The 23,281-nt window shown below is 39.5% G+C and overlaps 1 protein-coding gene across 8 annotated transcripts in view; it reads left to right on the top strand.

Moving 5' to 3' along the window:
* LRP1B (LDL receptor related protein 1B) overlaps positions 1 to 23,281 on the top strand; it is a 1,329,376-nt gene that overhangs the window by 1,119,335 nt on the left and 186,760 nt on the right. For all 8 annotated transcript variants that reach the window (XM_078847919.1, XM_078847920.1, XM_078847917.1 and 5 more), the window contains 3 exons: positions 9,653 to 9,746; positions 16,567 to 16,683; positions 16,796 to 16,915. In XM_078847919.1, the coding sequence (XP_078704045.1) occupies positions 9,653 to 9,746; positions 16,567 to 16,683; positions 16,796 to 16,915 (331 nt within the window). The remainder of the gene's footprint in view (positions 1 to 9,652; positions 9,747 to 16,566; positions 16,684 to 16,795; positions 16,916 to 23,281) is intronic.

Raw genomic sequence — 23,281 nt, 5'->3', positions numbered from 1 at the left:
CCTAGGCTGGAGGGAATTTCACAGCTATTTACCTGTTTCCTATGCAAATTAAGCATGGTGGAATCAAAACAATGGAAGCCTCATTTACATATAGGGAGATGGGAAGCCCACAGGAAGGGAAAAACAGCATGAAGTCATCCTGCCTTTTGAAACAAGATAATTGAACTTTGGAAGATATAAGCAATGACAGAAGCCATATTTGGCATCCATCACTAGACAGACACAAGGGACCAGAGCTCTCCCAAATTGAGAAAGATAGGTCCTTAAACCAAGGAAGAGTTGAATCTCTGGGAAATAAATATAGGAGAGAAACCTGCTTAGCCAAAGATCTGTCACCTTGAAAGAGAAGGAGAGCCAATGCCTTGTACTTCTGTGGAAGGTCCTGACTGAGGAAATGTCAGCAATAGCTTGGAAGAAGGAAGCTGGGTGAGAAGCCATCCTGAACAAAGCCTATACCTTGATAGATTAAGCTTTAGACTTTTAGATGCATGTTTCCCTTTGATTTACTTGTAACCTTTTCCAATTTTATTCACTTTACTTTTCATCATTTAATCTATGTCCTGTTAATAAAATTTGTTTTATTTTTACTATAAACCAACTCAATGCTCTATTTTCAGGAAAAGGAAGTGTATTTAACCAAGTTAAGTTAATAAGCTATTTTGTGCTTTTGTCTCTTTAAAGGAACAAACAAACCTTATTATTTCTCTGAACTGTCCAGGGAAAGGCTGGGCATTGCAAGCACGTGGTTTTGGGAAAATTCAGGACTGGGAGTGTGTTGCGGTCACCTGGCTGGTTGTAATTAAGGCTGATGGAAGCCAAGGTGGGGCTGTAGGGCAGTAGACAGGCTGCTAGGGTCAGAGCTGCTGAACTAGGGGTGGCTGCATAGCACACAGACACTTGGATGTGACCTGCTCACTTGTTGCTGAATGTGAGCCTTCTGGGCTGGGAGCTATAGTAGCAAAGCATTGTGAGCCACTCAGGTTACAGGGTAAGAAAGGACACAAGACCCCACTGGACTGAACCCCAAACCATGATACCCCCTAGAATGTGAAACTTCTGCCTCAGATTATATTAACTGCAAATTGAAGAAATGTTAAATCCTGGACCAGTGATAGGTAAAAGCTCTAATATCTCTCAGATGTTAAGGGCTATTAAAAGGAAAAAAAAATCTAGAAATTCCATTTTTCCCATGGGATATAGCACTTGTTTCCAGCTCTAGCTATTGTCAGATAATGGACTCTAAATCACAATAATGCGATAGAGAGAGAAGCAATTTTAAATGCATTTTACATGTTTCTACAATGTATCAGTTATGATTTTTCATAACTTTCAGCATCCTTTCAGTCATCTTCCTGTATATGAAAGTTCATCAAAAGGGACATATTGTGTTTCCCAAGCTGATGTCAGACTTACTATCTTTTATGATATAACTTAAAAAAAATTATAGATTATTCTTTACAGTCATTGAAAATGAGTGTTCTGTTACAATGGTAATATTCACTATTTGCAGGTACCATACCTGCAAGGTACCCATGAACACTGGGTACAAAGTAATGAAGCACTATGATGTGTCCAAATTACTAGAAATAGTGCTTCTGGAATGTAGTCTTCTCAGGTGTGGTATCACAGCTATTCCTTTTTTCTGACAGTATCTCTGACAATGATCTGAATAAACATAACAGCAAATGCTACAGGAAAATATTAACAAAAGTTTGGTAGCAAATTGATCTAACTACCCATTACCAGCTGCAATGTTTGAAAACACTTAACTGGATCTAAAGCAGTTTGGTCCACCTCAAAGAATAATGTGTAATTTAATTTAACTATTTTTAATGTAGGATATGACCTTTTTAGTTGTATCTATATTACATTTTTATTAAATCACTCATTTAGAAAATGAGCCAAATTCAGGGAGAGACCTGGGCTTACGTACCTGCTGGAAAATCAGTGTATAAGAGTACAGCACAGGATGGATGTTTTCTGTGTTCCTTAGAAGATTGGAGGTGAGAGGGAGGCACTGTGAAACAATATTTTGCCTATTTGGAAACACAAGTCCTTGATGATGGGATTGGCACCTTAATTCAGTTTCAAATTGGAGAGGAATATTTGGAGTTTGGTTTCAGACTTGCTCCATTGCAGAGTATACCAGCTTCATCATTTCAGTGTGTTAGGACAGTGGCACCTTCACTGTGAGGGACTTTGGTGGTGCTTCCTCCTGGGCAAGAAAGTATTCAAGCATATTTTCAGTACTGGAGACTGGCTCAGCAACTGGCAAGTCACCGGCTAAGTGGGTTCCTTACTGGAAACTCAGGATCTCAGTGACACCTGATGTTTATAAAAGCCTTGGTTCTGCTCTTCTGTTGTTCTTATGTCTAAAGCATAAGGATAAGAAATGGAACTGAGAGTAGGTCTCAGTGTCATTGCAGAGGAGGAAGTAAAACATTGCCATAAGCAGATCAGAGACCTTGGTTGTGTTTTTTTCAAACCAAAGGTACCTCCAATCTTTCCAGTGACAACAATCTGTAAGATCTACCACCCTTTCTTTGGAGTTGCCACAGGTTTCTCAGTGCCAACACACTTCTACTTTCTGTATGTGCTTCCACCTTACGTTCTGTACTAGAGGGATCAAGTTGAGGGGCCCTTCCTCAGTCCTGGGAAATATAACTGCATTTCCTGATTGAATTTCACTTCTCAGGGCTTTTGGGTCAGCCTTTCTGTCATGTGGGTGGGCTTGCAGGCCTGGAATAGTTCTCCAGACAAAGGAGTTGTGGTTTCTTGTGGGGGTCACATTCACTCTTATGCTGCATTAAGAACTTCATCTCCAGGGTCTCTCAGGCTTCCTGGGTACTTTTACATAGAATCCTTTCATTGTCCTCCATCCTTTATGGATAACCTGGCCATATCAGCAGGAACATTTCACAACTTCTTGGGTATCAGGAGACCATAAAAGTCCAGCTGAGAAGCCTGCTCCTTTAATTCACTTTCTGTTGCAGAGCCTCTCTCCTCATTCTTCACTCATGGTGAATCTGCTTCCCCACCTATGGAATCTGGAGGCACTCCAGCGTGGTTGCTAGGGACTCAAGGACTAAGGTCTGCCTTTCAAAAAAGGCCACCAGATTTTCTTCCTCCAGCAGTGGAACAAATTGGCATTTCAATTTATCCAGACAATTTTGTTTTATAACATTATTTTTATTCATTTTTCTGCAGAAGCATCATATAATATTTTTTCCTCATCCGCTGGATCGGGTATGTGTCAGTGTAGTCGTTTCAATCACCCAGATCAAGCACTTCAGTGCCTCCCCTCCAGGATTTCTCTGCCCCTTCTCAAAAATGGTAGAGTTGTCCCACAAACACCAGGCCAAATCTAAGTTTTGTTCCACATGTGAGGAAACAGAGGGTGAATTATGTCCTGTCAGTTCACAGCCAGCTGACTCTCATGCTGCCAGGGTATGGAGCTCAGAGTTGGACCAGCATACCCAGTTCACACCCTGCCCTGAGGAGCAACCATGCCAGTGCAAAAAAGCCCTATCAGGAGCTTCTGAGCCTTTTGGGGAAAGAGTCTAAGGACAAGGAAGATGCTATCCAGACAGCTCAGTGGGTAATTCCCACAATACACCCAGGCTGGATGTGGAAAATCCCCCCCCCACACACAAAAGGATCAAAAAGTCCTCCTCTCCCAGATACTGAAATGGGTCCTCATCTCTGAGGAAGGAAGACAGGCTGCTACACAGTTCCCCTTCCACACACGATGATTTGAGATTTTTATGATGCTCTTGGGTAAGTCTTGCAAATCCCAGAGACTTCAGGTCCCAAAATGTCAAAAGAAAGCATCATCTTTTCAAGGCAGCAGTTAGTATCGTTAATGAACGTGTGGGGTTAAAATCAGAGGTTAAACCCCTTCTTTGCTTTCCCCCTCTTGGAGGGAGTGTTTCCTGGAGTTTTCTCTGCACAGAAGCTCTCACAGTGCTCTGTATCAAGCTCACAGCCCCTCCCACACCTTCTGCATGTCTGGGCATGCGGAGAAGTCTGCCCCTGCTGTGAAACTCTTACTCAGGGTGCAAAATAATTGGAATTGTGTCTGTCTGGCTTGCACCCAAGTATCTCCCTTTGCAATGAAAGGGATTTCAGATTAGGTAACAGTGGAATAGGATCTGTACCATCTGATCATCAACCGTAAACCCTTGCTCTGCCAAGGAAAGGGGCTCAGAATCTGAAAGGTAGGAAGGGTTTTTTCTCTCTTCATCCCTCCCCTGCTCCACAGGCAGGCTTCACATAAAGCAAAAGGAGCACTTCAGGATCTCTGAGACCAGAAATGAAACATATGAGGATTCCATTCCCTGTGAAGCTACACCATCATGAGATTACAGAGAGAAAAGTGAGAAATTCCTTCCCATGCTCAGTATGACTCCTGAATTACTGAGGAAAGCACATAGAGGTACTAGGTTGCTCCTACAGTATGTACATGGGTGCTAGCTGGTCCAGGGGAGTGGGCAGGCAACCTTGCAGGATCCCACAGACATCTAGTAAGCTGAGATAGTAAATTGTCTCAACTCTCACTATAAAAGCCAGCATAGCAATGTGTTAGTCATTACCAACACCAAGGGTGACCAAGAAGGGACTATAACCCTGGAGGACAAAATCTGGAACAAAGACTTACATGGAAAGCTACATAAACTTTCCTCCAAGTCAACAAAAGTATCAGCATGACCAAGAAAAATCAGTGTGTGTGTATGTTTGCTCACAATTCCAATACAAGACGCTTTCTTCTGCTCTGTGTCTGCAGCCATATCATGCTGAACGCACCAGAACTTGTCTGCTGTGGGAAGCTAAGCAGGGTTGGGATCCTGGTTAGTATTTGACTGGAAGACCACCTGGAAATGTTGGATGCTCCTCCATATCCAGAGTTTTAAGAAAGTTCTGGTAATCACAGGACTTGCTCATGTTGCAAGTTAAGCACATATTCCCATTCACAGACAACATGCCAATTAGTACCCTGCTCAGAGAAACACATTCATTTATAACTGGGCAACTGCTGAAAGGAATTCATGCTCACCATTTGATCAAACATCAAGAACTTTCTGAACCCAATACAGAGAATGGTTGTCCCCCAGAATCAAAACAGACATAGCTCTGGTCATATTTTGCCACTATGGGAAAGATTTGCAAAGATCCAGAACTTCATTGTATTATTCATTTCCTAGCAGTTGTCATCTGTAGCTAATTATCTCCAATTGCTACGATTGCTGGTGCCAGGCACTGCCTTCATTGCCTGAGTGGGCTTCTCAAAATGCAGTGCAGAAATTCCTTCTGAGGTCATGGAACTATACTCCTGATGCAATGCAAAATTAGGTGTCATTCCCAGATCACATCCAAATGCTCCTTTGTGGACAGCTAAGTACTAGCAAAATGCTGATAGCCAACGCAGAACCAAACCTCAGCAGAAGGTGCAAAAAAATACAAAGGGGGTAATTATGGTGCTCACAGGGAAGTCTCCTCCTACCTCCTGTTATAGATTTATTTAGGCATCAGGCATGAGTTTTTATATCCATTCCAAAATTCAGGGTCATACCAGAGGTTAAAACTTTTAAACAGCAGTGGAAACAATATACTGGGTAGAGAAGAATCTTCTGCCTTTCAAGAGAGTTCACATAAAAGTACAGAAAAGAGGGAAAGGAATGTCTTCTCCTGGCCCAGAGGGCACTTTGGACTTGACAGATAACCAAGTATTCCACATTGCACCTCCAGAAAACAACATACCTTTTGAATCAGGAACTCCTTCATCTTGAACATCTGTGGTTTACAGTACGGGCATTGGAAGAGAAGTGTAATTCAGCTGGAATTTTCCATTAGCCTTGATACATTTTTGTAACCAGACAGAACCCAACCAGGAAATCTCATTCATTGATTTGGTCAAGTAATGTTTCCAGTGCAAACGGAAATCTTTCTGGGGCAAGGATTGCCTCTTTGTACAGTGCTCAGCGCAATGGGGCCCTGACTGCCAGATGCTACTGCAATAACAAATATAATAATCAGAAAGTGGTATCAGCTACATTAGACAGGTTTCAGAGTAACAGCCGTGTTAGTCTGTATTCGCAAAAAGAAAAGGAGTACTTGTGGCACCTTAGAGACTAACCAATTTATTAGAGCATAAGCTTTCGTGAGCTACAGCTCACTTCATCAGATGCATATCATGGAAACTGCAGCAGACTTTATATATACACAGAGAATATGAAACAATACCTCCTCCCACCCCACTGTCCTGCTGGTAATAGCTTATCTAAAGTGATCATCAGGTGGGCCATTTCCAGCACAAATCCAGGTTTTCTCACCCTCCACCCCCCCACACAAATTCACTCTCCTGCTGGTGATAGCCCATCCAAAGTGACAACTCTTTACACAATGTGCATGACAATCAAGTTGGGCTATTTCCTGCACAAATCCAGGTTTTCTCACATTCCCCCCCACCCCCATACACACACAAACTCACTCTCCTGCTGGTAATAGCTCATCCAAACTGACCACTCTTCAAGTTTAAATCCAAGTTAAACCAGAACATCTGGTTGGGGGAGGGTAGGAAAAAACAAGAGGAAACAGGCTACCTTGCATAATGACTTAGCCACTCCCAGTCTCTATTTAAGCCTAAATTAATAGTATCCAATTTGCAAATGAATTCCAATTCAGCAGTTTCTCGCTGGAGTCTGGATTTGAAGTTTTTTTGTTTTAAGATAGCGACCTTCATGTCTGTGATTGCGTGACCAGAGTGATTGAAGTGTTCTCCGACTGGTTTCATTCATTCATAAACCAGTCACATTGTGTAAAGAGTTGTCACTTTGGATGGGCTATCACCAGCAGGAGAGTGAATTTGTGTGGGGGGGTGGAGGGTGAGAAAACCTGGATTTGTGCTGGAAATGGCCCACCTGATGATCACTTTAGATAAGCTATTACCAGCAGGACAGTGGGGTGGGAGGAGGTATTGGTTCATATTCTCTGTGTATATATAAAGTCTGCTGCAGTTTCCATGATATGCATCTGATGAAGTGAGCTGTAGCTCACGAAAGCTTATGCTTTAATAAATTGGTTAGTCTCTAAGGTGCCACAAGTACTCCTTTTCTTTTAGCTACATTAGAGTTTCTCCAGAATGGCTGATTGGAATCCGACAACTAAGCACCATCAAAATGTAGGTAACAGCCCTAGTGCCATAGGTACACTGGATTCTCCATCTGAGTATAATCACATATCAAGATTAATCAGAATAATAGATCATATAAAACTGTGGCTGAACTTTCTAGTAACCCGTATCTCAGAAAGACCGATTTTAGAATTAGTTTATCTATGTGAGAACTAAGCTGTTACTGGTGTGAGAAAGAGGTTATTCTCATGGCTCCAGAAATCTTTCTGTTCAAGATAAGGTTACTCTTTTCAAAATTTCCGCAAAAGAACAAGATTTTCTCTCTGGTGTCGCCAACAATCTTGGGGAAATCTCAGGAAGTTTCAGTATCAATATGTCTATACTGAAACAGTGAACTGAGCTCAGTGAAAATATGCTTGGCAGCATTCTCGGCACATCATCTATCTGTAGAGGGTCAATCTATCATTTCAAACCTATTGATCATAAAGGTTATAACATTCCTAATAAGAGTTTTTCCACCTATCAAGGAACTGATTCTTCCTTTGGATCTCATCCTGATTTTTTCAATGCTCATGGGCCCTCCCTTCAAACTTATGGTTATCTATTCTCTGTTGCACTTGTCTCTGAAAACTTCTGAATTGGTAGTGAGAACCTCAGCAAGCAGGGTAGAAGAGAGATTCAAACTCTGATGGCTGATCCTGTCTATACTGTTTTTTTTCCCGGACATCATATCCTTAAGAACACACCCAAAGGTCTGACCAAAGGTGGTTAGAGAATTCTATCTAAATGAACACATGACTCACCTGTATTCTTCCCTAAGTCTCATGCTTCTGTGACAGAGGCAGTTCTTCAAGGACTTTCAACCCTGTTCTAAAGTAGATGATGGTGATCTAGCCAAGTGACCTCTTTCTCCAGTGTTTGTGTCCAAGTTCAGGTAGAGTGAACTGCAATAGTCCAACCTAGGAATGTTGAAAGTATAGATTACAATGGCTAGGTCCTCAAATAAGAGGGAACAGGCAAAGCTGTATTGCCAAGCAAAGAGAAAAGAGGGAATTTTTTGCCAATAGATGATCTTTATGTCAAGTGTGAGACGTAATGGGATGAGGAGATTTTCATCCCAAGGTTTTTTAATGGTTTAAATTTAATTTTCCCAGGCCACTGATGACCAAAAGTTAAAATTGGTTGATGGTTTAAGCAAAATGAGTGAGTGACTCTAGATTTGTGGATTTTTTTCTTTTATGAGGAAATAGCCATTATCATCTCTATTTTCCACATTAGCAGGTGGAATTATTGCAATTAACTCTACCTGAGCTTGGCCATAAACATTGGAGAAAGATTGGAGCTGGTGGTATGGCTTGCAGCTGCACACCTTATGCTAGAGGCCAACGTGGGTGTACTTCATCATCCACTTTAGAATAGAACTTGAAAGTCCTTTTCTACAAGGCCACTTAAGTGTTTGGGACCTGGCTACTTCACAGGACCAACCTTATCTTCAGCGATTCCCAGCTATCCTCCACAATAATAATTCAGCATTTATACCTCAGTTCTAAATACAGATCACAAAGCATAATTGATAGCAATATCATGCCTGTGGAAGTCCCTGGAAGAAAAAATTAGACTGAGCTCTGATTTAATGGTATTCAGATTAAGGTGAAAAACAAACCTTTTAAGAAAACTTCCTTAAGGATCAATGCTCTTTGAACAAAACAAACAAACAGAAAATGTATACTCAGTCACACTCCTCTCCCCTGATGGAATTTACAAAGTAAAACATGTTCTGTTTCTGGGCTTTTGTACTCCTTACTTTTGTGCAGCACATAAATAACCAGGGATAAGCATAGATATAGAAAAACTAAAATAGATTACCAGTATTCTTAAACTACCTAGACTTTACCACTTGATGTTATTGGCAAAAAGAATTGGTGGTTTCAGATTAACTCCTAGAAGCATTCTTCTCTCAGCGATAGTGAAGGAACAGCAGAGCTTCTAATTGAGATTTGGGGCAATATTGGGCCTTATGAAGGAGCTTACTTAACAGATTTTTTGCCTTTTGAGGAATCAGGAGAATTAGGTTGTTGTTCCATTGATTTGATTCAACTTACATAAAAGTGATTGTATAAAAACAAAACTGTATATTCAGTTGAATTATTAAGCAACTTCAAAATATCTGCTGTTACACAGATTCATTCTGAAAGAATGTTGTTAAATATCTGCTTCAAGAGACCCAATAACAGTTCTTTAAGGAATGTAAATTTCTATTTTGAATTAAAATTGAAGGACCAAATCCTGAGCTGTTGTAAAATGGGATAGCTTTACTATCATTGGAGCTACACTGATTTACACCAGCTGAAGATCTAGGCCAACGCTCCTCGAACAGTATCTTGTACTAAATCAACTGTAGATGCACATTAGGGAAACAGTAGGTGTAAGTTTTGAGCTATGAGTCTAATTTCTCATAAATTATTTTGTTTGCATGAAAAATATTCATATTTTAAGACTTTTTCCCTCCATTTCTTACTACAGTTCCGTTGCAAAACTGATAAATGTATTCCATTCTGGTGGAAATGTGACACTGTAGATGACTGTGGGGATGGATCAGATGAACCTGAAGAATGTCGTAAGTACATTCTGAATTCTAAATCCAACTTCTTTTTCCATGATGTTCTTGTATAAGATACTGTAATGCAAAAGTTAGAAAGTTAAATAAGATGATCACTGCTAAGTGTCATTTGAAAATCCTTAACAAACTGCAAGAATTTATAATACATATTTTCAAATCTTAAACTGCTCCAAAATCATAGTTTAACTTTTTCTTAGTTTCTTGAAAAACTGTGTTCAAGTTGGATTTTTAAAGCCGAATAGTGACATTTGTTCAACTTTTCTCTAAGTGACTCTTGCTACAATTCTGGATACATTTCACACAGAGTTTCCTGTCTTAACAAATAATGCAAAAGGATGTTTTGGGGATTAGAACTTACAATTCAGGTACAAATGATTCTGTGAGATGCATTATTTCTAATCATCTTATGTAACTGTGGCACACTGTGCTGGTAGTAGTGCAGAATCAGCAGATTTCTTCTTGATAGTCTCTCATACTTCATACAGTAGCCACTGTAATATTCCCCCTGTCAAGTTTTAGATAGCTTAAAGTCAATCATGATGATGTTCTCAGCATCCCAGAGAAAAGCTGTCATGGGTTTTCCATGACAGCGGAATGCAAGTTGTCTTAGGTATTGGAAAACGCTGTTTCTCCTGCATTGGTTTACTATATTTTAATGTCTAGAGGATGATGCTACCTTTCATCGTCAATCACTAACCACTTATGTGATTTACTGTATCTCCAAAAATCAAAAGATCATGAGTGCATTGTACATGTGGTGCCAACTCTCCAGGATTGTCCTGGAGTCTCCAAGAATTAAAGATAAATGTTTAATTAAAGATTATGTCAAGTGATGAATCCTCCAGGAATACATCCCACCCACACTGGCAATCCTAATTGTACCTTGAAATTTGTACTCACAACGAAAAATGTTCACCCCGTTGCATTTCTCTTTAATTCTAATTCACAGTCATTTCATTTTAATCTTGTGCACTAAAATTTGTAATCCACATCTTAACAAAGAAATATGTTGAATCAGAATAACAACAAGCAATTCTCATATGCTTCTAAATCTTTTGTTATGATACCTTTTTCATTGTCACAAGTTCAACAATAGAAAAATACTTGATCTTTTCACTTTTGAGAAAAAGAAAAGGAGGACTTGTGGCACCTTAGAGACTAACAAATTTATTTGAGCATAAGCTTTCGTGAGCTACAGCTCACTTCATCGGATGCTGTAGCTCACAAAAGCTTATGCTCAAATAAATTTATTAGTCTCAAAGGTGCCACAAGTACTCCTTTTCTTTTTGCGGATACAGACTAACACGGCTGCTACTCTGAAACCTGTCACTTTTTATAAGTTACTTTACTTCATTTCTCTACCTAGAACTCTGCTCCTTACCAACTTGTCTGTTTACCACATGGACATTGTAGTAAATCACATGCAATAGTTTCATCCTGAGTAACATGTAAAACTTTACAATTTAAGCTTTACAATGTGCAAAGTGTGAACAAAACTAGAGGAGTTTCAGTACCCTTAATTTAAGTGCAAAGGTTTCAAAAAATATTTTATTATACCCTGTTCCATTTACACTATTTTTTTATATAATACCAGATTGATTTTTAGTTTACTCTTGTTAAGTGTTTCATTAAAATATAATCTTAAATATTAATCTTAAATTTCAGAAACTATTTTAAAAAAATCATTTCACTGAATACAGTTTGTTCATTAATTAAAGTCCCCAAAAAGAAATATCTCAGGTAAAAGGTATCAAGGGGAAAAAGGAAAATAAAAATAAGTTAGTACATAAAATTTTAAACATACAAAAGAATAATGACATAGCAAAATAAAAAATACTGTACTCCTCTCTCCACATGAGGTAACTATATATAACATACTAGACAAAAGACACTATTTTATAGTGATATTAGGAAAAAAGAAGAGATTTAGGGGTGGAAATACTAATACTATACCTGAAATTCTTAAAGCCAAAAAATTCTGTAAATGAACATTAAATGAACATTAAGATATATAAGAATATCTATTTAAACAATCCCATGATATTGTCACCCCAAAAAGAGGACTAATTTCCTCTTATTTGTTTAGTACCTCAAGCTAATAATAATAATAATAAAATGATCACTCACTCTGATGGCTTTATATTATTTTGGGAAAATAATTGAGACTCAGGACCCTGGGTTATACTTGTGGTTCTGCCAGTTACTCTCAGGGAAGCCATTTAAATAGTCTGTAACTATTTCCCCAGCTGTGAAATGGGAATCAATAAATATTGTTATATCATGGGTTTAGGAGGTTTTAATCATTTATGCCAAAGCCCACTGAAGTCAATGGGAGTCTTTCCCTTGTATTCAATGGGTTTCAGATAGAGGCCCGGATGTTTGTAAAGTGTTTTGAAATTCTTTGTTGAAAGGTGCTATAGAAGGGATAAGTATTCGTCACTTGGCCCAACTGCCAATGTGCATCTCCTTGGTCATCAGGCTTCTTCTCTTTGTCTCCTGCTACTCCTCTTTGCAATGTATTTTAAGAGGATAGGCCATAACTCTGTGTGCCACATATGATCAAGACCAAGAGTGAGGCTCCAGAAACTTTTTACCCCTTATCACCTCTCTTTATAGCTTGAAGCATTTTGTGTTGTCTACAGATTTATAAAAAATAGAGAGAAAATGGAAGTAAAGCAAAATAAATGGTTTGCATAACATACCTCATCTCAATACTTTGCAAAACTCAGTGAGGTAGGCTTCCCTTAACTGTGGGGACATCTACATTTCAAGCTGAAAATGTAATTCCCAGCTCAAGGATGACATACCTATGCTACCTCTGAATGAGCTAGCAGGCTAAAAATTGAAATGTAGTCACTGTGGTAGTAGTGGCAGGAAGGGCTACCCACCCAAGTATGTACCTAGCATCTTGAATGGGTACGTGCTTGAGCGGCTATGCTATATTGTTGCTACGCTATAATTTTTAGTGTGCTCAGTCAGAGCTAACACACTTACGTCTCCTTAAATTGGAAATTACAAGTTCACATTGAGAGGAAAGATGATTGTGGTACCTCAGTAACTCAGGTTACTCAGTGAACAGTCTCTCAAGGACATGACTGTGAGGTTCCTTTCCTCCTTTTTTGCGTTTAATATGAAGGCTTCCTGCCTGTCACTCCCAATAGTCTGGTCTCTGTGGCAGCAAACACAGCTATTATATGTGAGATAGAGATGGCCTTGAATTTTCTGAGGACTAATATGCCTTTGAAATCTTCAAAATAAAATAGTTTAGATCATGAACATTTCTATCATTTGGGTGTCCACTTTACACATAAACAGGAGAAGACAATTCCTGTTTTCCTGGGATGCCATGCTGGTTTTTGTTGAATAGGATTCCCCAGGACATTCTTGGGAGGCATATGTCTGACAGCACAGTAAGTCTCAGTTGTAGACAATCTGAGCAACTGCTGGAGTATTATCACAACTCAGAGTTCTGGATCTTGGTCGCTGGAAGCTGATAGATTCCAAAAGATTTGTAGACAGGTGATGGAAATGATAGCCCTGAAAGAATCTATATAAAGAACAGAATAGGCATCAACTGTCAGAACAGCTACCTTTATCAGAAAACAACCAGTCTGAGTTTGGTGTTCTTGAATAGTGTCTACTTGTTGCAGATACGATACATGGTACAAACACTTCATACTCTCCGTGGCACATTTTGGGCTGAATGTTTATTCCTTGTTGGCCAGAAGGTCTGAACTTTGGCTTACCTTTGGGGGGGAAAAAGCTTGAAGAGAAAATGACACATCACCAGGGTCTTTACCATTCCATATTTTATGCAAATTATGATGATAACTGACTCATTTCTGATTTGAACAAAATCTTAATCTGATTTAGAACTGTTTGATTATACACTTTACAGAGAGAAGTGCAGGTCATTCCATTGTGGAACACAATATCCATGTTTTTGATCAGCTTGGAAATCTCCATGTTGGGAGAACTGGAGTATTGCCTTGTCACCTGTGGAGTGTCTCATCCATATGTTAAAAAGTAGATCAATTTTTCTGACTCTCACATTATTGAGGATCAATTTGTGGATGTAAGGATTCAGTCTTAAAGCTTTCCAACACTGACAAAACACTAATATGTAAATTCTTAATGGGACTATTCAGTTTGCACCGATTGCATACCCTCATCTTGTATGGTAACACCCATTGTTTCATGTTCTCTATGTATATAAATCTCCTCACTGTATTTTCCACTGAATGCATCTGATGAAGTGAGCTGTAGCTCACGAAAGCTTACGCTCAAATAAATTTGTTAGTCTCTAAGTTGCCACAAGTACTCCTTTTCATTTTATTTCTATATCAGAATGTAAGAATGGGCATATTTTACCTACTTTAGCTGGGATAGTAACATTGGTTTTTCTTGCACAAGTCTTATCTCATTTCTGTTCTGGGCTAAGAGTTGAGAAAGCACTTGCAGTTAAGGAAATTATTCTGCAATAAATTCACGGTAAGATTTGTTACAAGTATTTCTTGGGTTTGTTACAAATCTTTCTTGACCAATCTCTAGTTGGTCATATTTTCCTTCACCAGATTATATATTTATGTACCATTTCTTGGGCTTTGGTCAAACCCAGAACTCAAGGAATCTCAGATTTATATAATAATCCCTTCAATAGTAATAACTCCAGATTCTCTCATTGTCTAGAGAGGACAGGCATTAATCCTTTTAGCAAGATGTTTTGTCACAGCCATTTGGCAACTTGTCAGCACAGATGGTTTATCTACTGCATATACATTTATAGCTTCAGACAAATCTTGGTCTCCCAGGTGAATCCCTGTTATAATTTAACCAGCTCTCTGAGGATTCCTCCAGCATCGGGGAATCCCCAGGCAGCTGATAGCTTGTATAACCTATTCTGTTTAGGAACCAGAGTTAGGGATACATGTTTAGTACACTTCAGTACTTTTTAACTTTTACTGAAAAAGAAAACAACTGACAGAGGCACTATGGACTGTTGTAACCTCCTCAATAGGAAGTTTCTGTCTCTTTCCACATCAAAATCAAACTTTCCCTTTCAAAGGTTTGCACAGGGACCTCCACATCTGCATCTCTGCTGTTTCTTATCTCAACCTGGCACCCTTACAAAGTTGTCTTTCACCAATTTACTTTCTTCTTCATCTTGTTTCCATATCAACTTCCCTTCTGCCTTCTGGAATCCCTTCCAAAATCATTGCTCTTGGTCTCCACCCTTTCTTTATTCAAATCCCCATTGAAAGCTGACTTCTTCCCTAAGGCACATAAATGCTAATCACATCAGCCACAATATCAGAGGCTTATTCACCTGCACATCTACCAATGTGATATATGCCATCATGTGCCAGCAATGCCCCTCTGCCATGTACATTGGTCAAACTGGACAGTCTCTACGTAAAAGAATAAATGGACACAAATCAGACGTCAAGAATTATAACATTCAAAAACCAGTTGGAGAACACTTCAATCTCTCTGGACACTCGATTACAGACCTAAAAGTGGCAATACTTCAACAAAAAAAATTCAAAAAACAGACTCCAAAGAGAGACTGCTGAATTGGAATTAATTTGCAAACTGGATACAATTAACTTAGGCTTGAATAGAGACTGGGAGTGGATGGGTCATTACACAAAGTAAAATTATTTCCCCATGTTTATTTCCCCTTCCACCTTCCGCACTGTTCCTCAGACGTTCTTGTCAACTGCTGGAAATGGCCCACCTTGATTATCACTACAAAACGTTCCCCCCCACATTCCCCGGCTCTCCTGCTGGTAATAGCTCACCTTAAGTGATCACTCTGGTTACAGTGTGTATGGTAACACCCATTGTTTCATGTTCTCTATGTATATAAATCTCCCCACTGTATTTTCCACTGAATGCATCCGATGAACTGAGCAGTAATTCACGAAAGTTTATGCTCAAATAAATTTGTTAGTCTCTAAGGTGCCACAAGTACTCCTTTTCTTTTTACAAATAGAAACGATAATCATCCACTTAAGATAGCATCATCCTCTTGGTGTCCCAGTGGGTCCTTGTGTTTTCTGTTCAGATTAAAAAATCCACAGAGCTGGGACTGTGTATTCCTTTCTGTTTTGTACATCGCTTAGCACACTGATGCTTACAAATAAATAGTAATAGACATGGTTGCAAGATTAGATAATTACTTTACTTTTGCAATGCTGTATCATTACTGAGAAATAATTGTGCAGTCATCATGTAAATGAGACCCTCCTCAGCCTTAGTACTACGATCTTATAATTGAAAAATGTGTGTTCAGCTATGGTTTAGTAACTACAGAATACTCTGGTTGAGTCTGTATATCCTAATTTAATAACTTATAAATATATTCAATTAGTCCATTGAAGAGTAATAATGTAATTGGCACATTACCATCCCTGGGATAGAGCTGGTAATTTTTCTGAACTTAAAGAGATTTTTTTAACCTCTGTTATAGGTTAAAGATATATATTTTTAATATAAAGAAATAGATATAAAAACATCCAAATGATTTCATGACATTTTCTCATTGTGGGCCAATCCAAATGCCATTGAAATCAATGGGAGTCTTTGCACTAACTTCAGTGGGGCTTGAATCATTCCATATATTTGATCAGTTTATTCAGAAAGGGAAAATCCATGAAACTTCTGTCTGACATGTACACGTACACACTGGGGTTCATACATAGTTTAAAATAATTCAGTTTACATTTTGAATAGCAGAAAAGCGCTGTTTATAAGTTTTATAAACTCTGTATGCAACTGTGCAAGATTTGGTTTTTGTTTTGTTTTGTTTTTTCAGCTGAATTTAAATGTCAACCAGGACGTTTTCAGTGTGGAACTGGACTTTGTGCTCTGCCAGCCTTTATCTGTGATGGAGAAAATGATTGTGGGGACAATTCTGATGAACTCAACTGTGGTAAGTGATTATGTGTAGCACAGAATTCAAAAACTGACTAAGATCTTTAGCTAAGATGATTTAAATTCTAATGAGAAACTCATCTGGAATTTTTTTTTAACCTATCTTCCAGACACACATGTCTGCCTGTCAGGTCAGTTCAAGTGTACAAAGAATCAGAAATGTATTCCAATAAATCTAAGGTGCAATGGACAGGATGACTGTGGTGATGAAGAAGATGAAAGAGACTGTCGTAAGTTATCTTTAGAGAGTTTTGTATTGCACACTGATGGATAGTTTTCAACATAGAGTTTAAAAGATATATGTAAAATCACTGTATGCCCAATGAAAATCAGTTAATCTTTTGGACTATTTGACATACAGTACTTGAGATATTCTGTGTACAGAAATCAAATACTTCTGTCATTGACTTCATTTTTTTGTAACTATGACACTGAGAAAAAAGAGAGAATTCATTTTTAGAAAATTATATGGGTCTCTTATTTGAGTTAAACTGTATATATTACTCTGACCACTCCCACCACCATCTCTTGTCTCCTCCTTGGTCTTTTAGCATTCCTCATGTGACTTTCTGCCAGGGCCTGAAGGCAGCACATTTTAGTGGGAGAGGATACCTTTGTTCCTGCTCCTTAACTGAGAGAGGGTATAGGTTCTCCAACTCTTTATCCTACAGAACTTATGGAGGTTATGGACTTCTCTTTTACGGGAGGTCTCTGCAAATTTACCATATGACATTAATTTTAATAAAAAAAATCAAAACAGAGAAAATGGAATTAAAAGAATTCATTTAAGCTAAAATACCTACATTGAGATTTCTCATAAGATAAACTAGATAAGGTATTTTCAGCTTAGTTACAGAGCGGGAAACATTGAAGAGTTTACATCTTGTAAATATAATCTCTGATGTTTCCGGTCTGCCTATCAGCACCATACTGCCATCTAGAGAGACAGATGACTCCGTCACTCACTCAGCCTGTTATTCAAGCCCCCACTGATCCAGGGCAGCTACCCCATTTGTAAATTGGTTTTCTCCAGCTTCACATACACAATGGCTTGGAGACTCCATGCATTCTTTAGAAAAGGGCCATTGAGGATACAAAGACCCTTGAATATTGATGATTAATAGCCACCTTTCGGAAGCCTAAGGGAGCTGAGTTACTGCTTTTCAGTAACCACATTGCCTGTTTTATGTTGTTTCAGTCAGGCCTCTTGTTAAATGAAGTCCACAAGTCATGATTTTGGGTAGTGGTCCAGATTCTGTGTCGCAATTACTTTTACAATACTGGTATGACTTACTACACTAGGCAGTGTGGCCTAGTGACTAGAACACTGGACTAGGACTCAGGACACCTGGCTTCTATTTCTGTCTCTGCCAGTGGTTGCTGGGGAATCTTGGGCAAGTTACTTCAGTTCACTGTGCCTCAGTTTACCGACATGTAAAATGGGGATAATACGGCCTTAGTAATGAAATGCTTTGAGATCCACTGATGAAAAGTTCTATATAAGAGCAAGGTATTATTATTATAAGTACTCTTACTACATAGGCATGACTGCATGATTTTCCACCTCAAACACTATAACATCGTGCTAATGTGTGAAAACCTGAAAGTGAAAATGACTAGAAACTAAATATAAACAAACCCGAAAATTTTCTTTGCCCAAGCTGAGCTACGTGCAAAAAGTCAACAATAGTATAAATAATGAAAAGCAAATTAGATGATAAATCTTTGTTTAGTTTTAATAATTTAGGATTTATTTGTAACATTGCCAAGAACATTTGTTTGTTTTCTGAAATATGGGATCAGATTCTTTGCTGTGCTGAATTTATGCCTGGCAGATTGGGGGGGCAGACAAGTGGGAGGGGAGCACCAGGGAGCTGTTTACAGCTCCATAATTATCATCCCAGGTCCAGTGCAGATTAGCACAACCTAGAATGTGCTTAGATTGTACCATATGGTAACTGACTCCAAGAGACTAAGCAGTTTGCAAAGCAATCCAGATATAACTCCTCCCACCCCTTTCTGTTCATGACATGCCCACTGTGCTGTGGGCCAAAGGGCAGGTGGCTTAGAACCTGGCTATGAGAACTCTACAGCTGATGGGAAATCCAGTTAAAGCTACATGGTTTGACTAACATTTGTTAGCATATCCACACTGAAGGTCATTTTCTGTTCTACTAATTTGCCATAGGCCATAATATTGCCAAATAAGTCGATGTTCATGGCCAGTCTTTTTTTTTTTCAAACTTTCTAAGGAGATTTATGAAGGAAGTCTCCTGAGCTAGTGATATATATATATATATATATACATTAGGAAGGATGTGAGGGAGGAAAATTACTTTTTGATTGGTGAATAACTAGGGATAGGATCCCTACAGGAAAGGGGCATTAATTTTTTCATACTCCTGGCTGTGCAGAAAATAATCACATGCCATCTCTCATGTGAGGAACTTTTCTAGCACTTTTTGTAAGGATTTAAAAGGAAAACCCATGAGTGCACTAACAACCAGGTTTAGTTGCCAAGTTGGAAATCTTGGAAACTAAAGACACCCATACAAAGCAGCTTTCAGGAACCAGGGAAAATTGGCAGCAATTCTTTACAGCAAAATCTTCTGTTACCTGGGCGATTATGTTGACATTGTGAAGTAGTTTTCAGTCTGGTTCTTCAATTCACTACTTTTCTTCAAAACATTGAAGACAGAGCAGAAGGATTTTGGTGGCACTGGACACTTGTTTACAGGGAGTCCTCGGACTTATGACACAATTCCTTAGAATTGTGTTGTAAGTCGAAATGTTGAAAGCCAAAACAGCTTTTCCCATAGGAATCAATGGTATGAAGGGGAGCTTGGTTCCTGAACTAAGGCTTGATACACTATTTTCACCACAATAACCCAGACTTTTGTACTGTATGAATTATAGATGACTAATGTTGCAACATCAATGTATTTATTGGTTTCAGAGTAGCAGCCGTGTTAGTCTGTATTCGCAAAAAGAAAAGGAGTACTTGTGGCACCTTAGAGACTAACCAATTTATTTGAGCATAAGCTTTTGTGAGCTACAGCTCACTTCATCAGATGCATAAAAGTGGAAAATGCAGTGAGGATGTTTTTATACACACAGACCATGAAAAAATGGGTGTTTATCACTTCAAAAGATTTTCTCCCCCCACCCCATTCTCCTGGTGGCAATAGCTTATCTAAAGTGATCACTCTCCTTACAATGTGTATGATAATCAAGGTGGGCCATTTCCAGCTCAAATTGAGGGTTTAACAAGAATGTCTGAGGAACAGCGGGGAGGGAAGGGGGTAGGAAAAAACAAGGGGAAATAGGTTACATGCCATTTATGGCTGATTTAGAACAACGCTTCCTCAGCTCTCGTCCCCTAAAGCCCCTACTCTACTTGCGCTATATTGATGACATCTTCATCATCTGGACCCATGGAAAAGAAGCCCTTGAGGAATTCCACCATGATTTCAACAATTTCCATCCCACCACCAACCTCAGCCTGGTCCAGTCCACACAAGAGATCCACTTCCTGGACACTACAGTGCTAATAAACAATGGTCACATAAACACCACCCTATACCGGAAACCTACTGGCCGCTATTCCTACCTGCATGCCTCCAGCTTTCACCCTGACCACACCACACGATCCATCGTCTACAGCCAAGCTCTGCGATACAACCGCATTTGCGCCAACCCCTCAGACAGAGACAAACACCTACAAGATCTCTGTCAAGCTTTCTTACAACTACAATACCCACCTGCAGAAGTAAAGAAACAGATTGATAGAGCCAGAAGAGTTCCCAGAAGTTACCTACTACAGGACAGGCCTAACAAAGAAAATAATAGAACACCACTAGCCGTCACCTTCAGCCCCCAACTAAAACCCCTCCAACGCATTATTAAGGATCTACAACCTATCCTAAAGGATGACCCAACACTCTCACAAATCTTGGGAGACAGGCCAGTCCTTGCCTACAGACAGCCCCGCAACCTGAAGCAAATACTCACCAACAACCACATACCACACAACAGAACCACTAACCCAGGAACTTATCCTTGCAACAAAGCCCGTTGCCAATTGTGCCCACATATCTATTCAGGGGACACCATCACAGGGCCTAATAACATCAGCCACACTATCAGAGGCTCATATACCTGCACATCCACCAATGTGATATATGCCATCATGTGCCAGCAATGCCCCTCTGCCATGTACATTGGTCAAACTGGACAGTCTCTACGTAAAAGAATAAATGGACACAAATCAGATGTCAAGAATTATAACATTCATAAACCAGTCGGAGAACACTTCAATCTCTCTTGTCACGCAATCACAGACATGAAGGTCGCTATCTTAAAACAAAAAAACTTCAAATCCAGACTCCAGCGAGAAACTGCTGAATTGGAATTCATTTGCAAATTGGATACTATTAATTTAGGCTTAAATAGAGACTGGGAGTGGCTAAGTCATTATGCAAGGTAGCCTATTTCCTCTTGTTTTTTCCAACCCCCCCCCCCCCCCGATGTTCTGGTTTAACTTGGATTTAAACTTGGAGAGCTATTACCAGCAGGAGAGTGAGTTTGTGTGTGTATGGGGGTGGGGGGGGGATGTGAGAAAACCTGGATTTGTGCTGGAAATGGCCCACCTTAATTATGCACATTGTAGGGAGAATGGTCACTTTGGATGAGCTATTACCAGCAGGATAGTGAGTTTGTGTGTGTGGTTTTTGGGAGGGGGGTGAGAGAACCTGGATTTGTGCAGGAAATGGCCCAACTTTATTATCATGCACATTGTGTAAAGAGTTGTCACTTTGGATGGGCTATCACCAGCAGGAGAGTGAATTTGTGTGGGGGGGTGGAGGGTGAGAAAACCTGGATTTGTGCTGGAAATGGCCCACCTGATGATCACTTTAGATAAGCTATTACCAGCTGGACTGTGGGGTGGGAGGAGGTATTTTTTCATATTCTCTGTGTATATATAAAGTCTGCTACAGTTTCCACGGCATGCATCCGATGAAGTGAGCTGTAGCTCACGAAAGCTCATGCTCAAATAAATTGGTTAGTCTCTAAGGTGCCACAAGTACTCCTTTTCTTTTTGCGAATACAGACTAACACGGCTGTTACTCTGAAACCTGTCATTGTAAGGAGAGTGATCACTTTGGATAAGCTATTGCCAGCTGGAGAGTGGGGTGGGGGAAGAGAAAACCTTTTGAAGTGATAAACACCCATTTTTTCATGGTCTGTGTGTATAAAAACATCCTCACTGCATTTTCCACTTTTATGCATCCGATGAAGTGAGCTGTAGCTCAGGAAAGCTTATGCTCAAATAAATTGGTTAGTCTCTGAGGTGCCACAAGTACTCCTTTTCTTTTAATGTATTTATTGTATTTTGTAAAGAGCATTCAGATAAACATATAAACTCACATATGCTGCTCAGAATGCCAGCAACACAGGCTCAGAAAGCCAGGGAGAATGGCACACATGCTGAGCCTCAGCCAATCACTGTTCAAGATTTCTGATTGGCTGAGCCTGGGGCTGGGAGCCAATCAAAAACAAGCAGCAACCCTACCCAACAACAAACTACCCTGCTGCCTCGAAGCCAATCAGAAGGGACCCCTTCCAGGTCCATACCAGTACTGTATAACGCAACCAGGAAATGATTTCAAGAGAACTTTATGCAAATCGAGCATCCTAAGGGCGAAACAAGCATCGTAAGGGCTAAATGAGCAGTCCATTGAAAAGTGTAGTAAGTGGCATTGGGAATCGTAAATCCGAGGACTCCCTGTACATTTAGATTTAATAAAGGGGCCCAAAGAGTCAAAGGTATTAACATGAGCCAGAATCTGTCCAACATTAAACAGTTTTAAACATTGTTGGGATTTGCAATGCAAACCTCAGCCTGCTTAGTACCATGGGAAACATATACTGAAAAATATTACATTTTATTAAAAAGGGAAAAGCCATTAAAGCATTTGAAATGTAAAGTATTTAATAAGGCTTGCATTTTAACAGCATCCCTTGTTCCCTTTCCCTTTAGTTGCAGAGAGTCTTTAGAAGGAAAAAAAACCCTTCCTAAGACAGTCTCTTAGTTGGTATTAAGATGGTAATTACTGTCCTTTGGAGGAAAAGAGAAGTTAGTTCGGTTGGGTTGCAACTGCTGTTGCTGTTGTTTAAAATCTGATCCCATTTTCTAGAAGGCAAAACACAACAAATAATATACAAAAGGGGAAAGAACAGCAAAAATAGAAACTGCAGCTGTCACTGGTTTTAACTTGTAACCTTGCTGCTGCAAAACTCAGCCACAGAACACGGTCTTATCACCACTCCAAGACCTGGCAAAATTGTACCATGATATTGCATATAGCTGTCTCTTTCTGGTCACAGGGTTTGTGTTGCAAAACATGTAGACTTGGCCAGCTTAACCAGATTCTTATTAGACAAAAGGAAAAAGGAAAGGGATAGGAAAGAGAAGAAATAAGGTAGGGGATTGAAAAGAATGAAAAGGGAGAGGAAGGGAACATGACAAAGTCTCATATCCCATGTAGTGGCTGGGATATAGCTGGAACCAGTGAAGGTGGAGATGTCATCTGGGC

The sequence above is a fragment of the Lepidochelys kempii genome, chromosome 11, assembly GCF_965140285.1.
Source record: "Lepidochelys kempii isolate rLepKem1 chromosome 11, rLepKem1.hap1, whole genome shotgun sequence".
NCBI lineage: Eukaryota > Metazoa > Chordata > Testudines > Cheloniidae > Lepidochelys > Lepidochelys kempii.
Note: the sequence above shows the minus strand (reverse complement) of the source record. Positions and strands in the feature narration are given on the sequence as shown.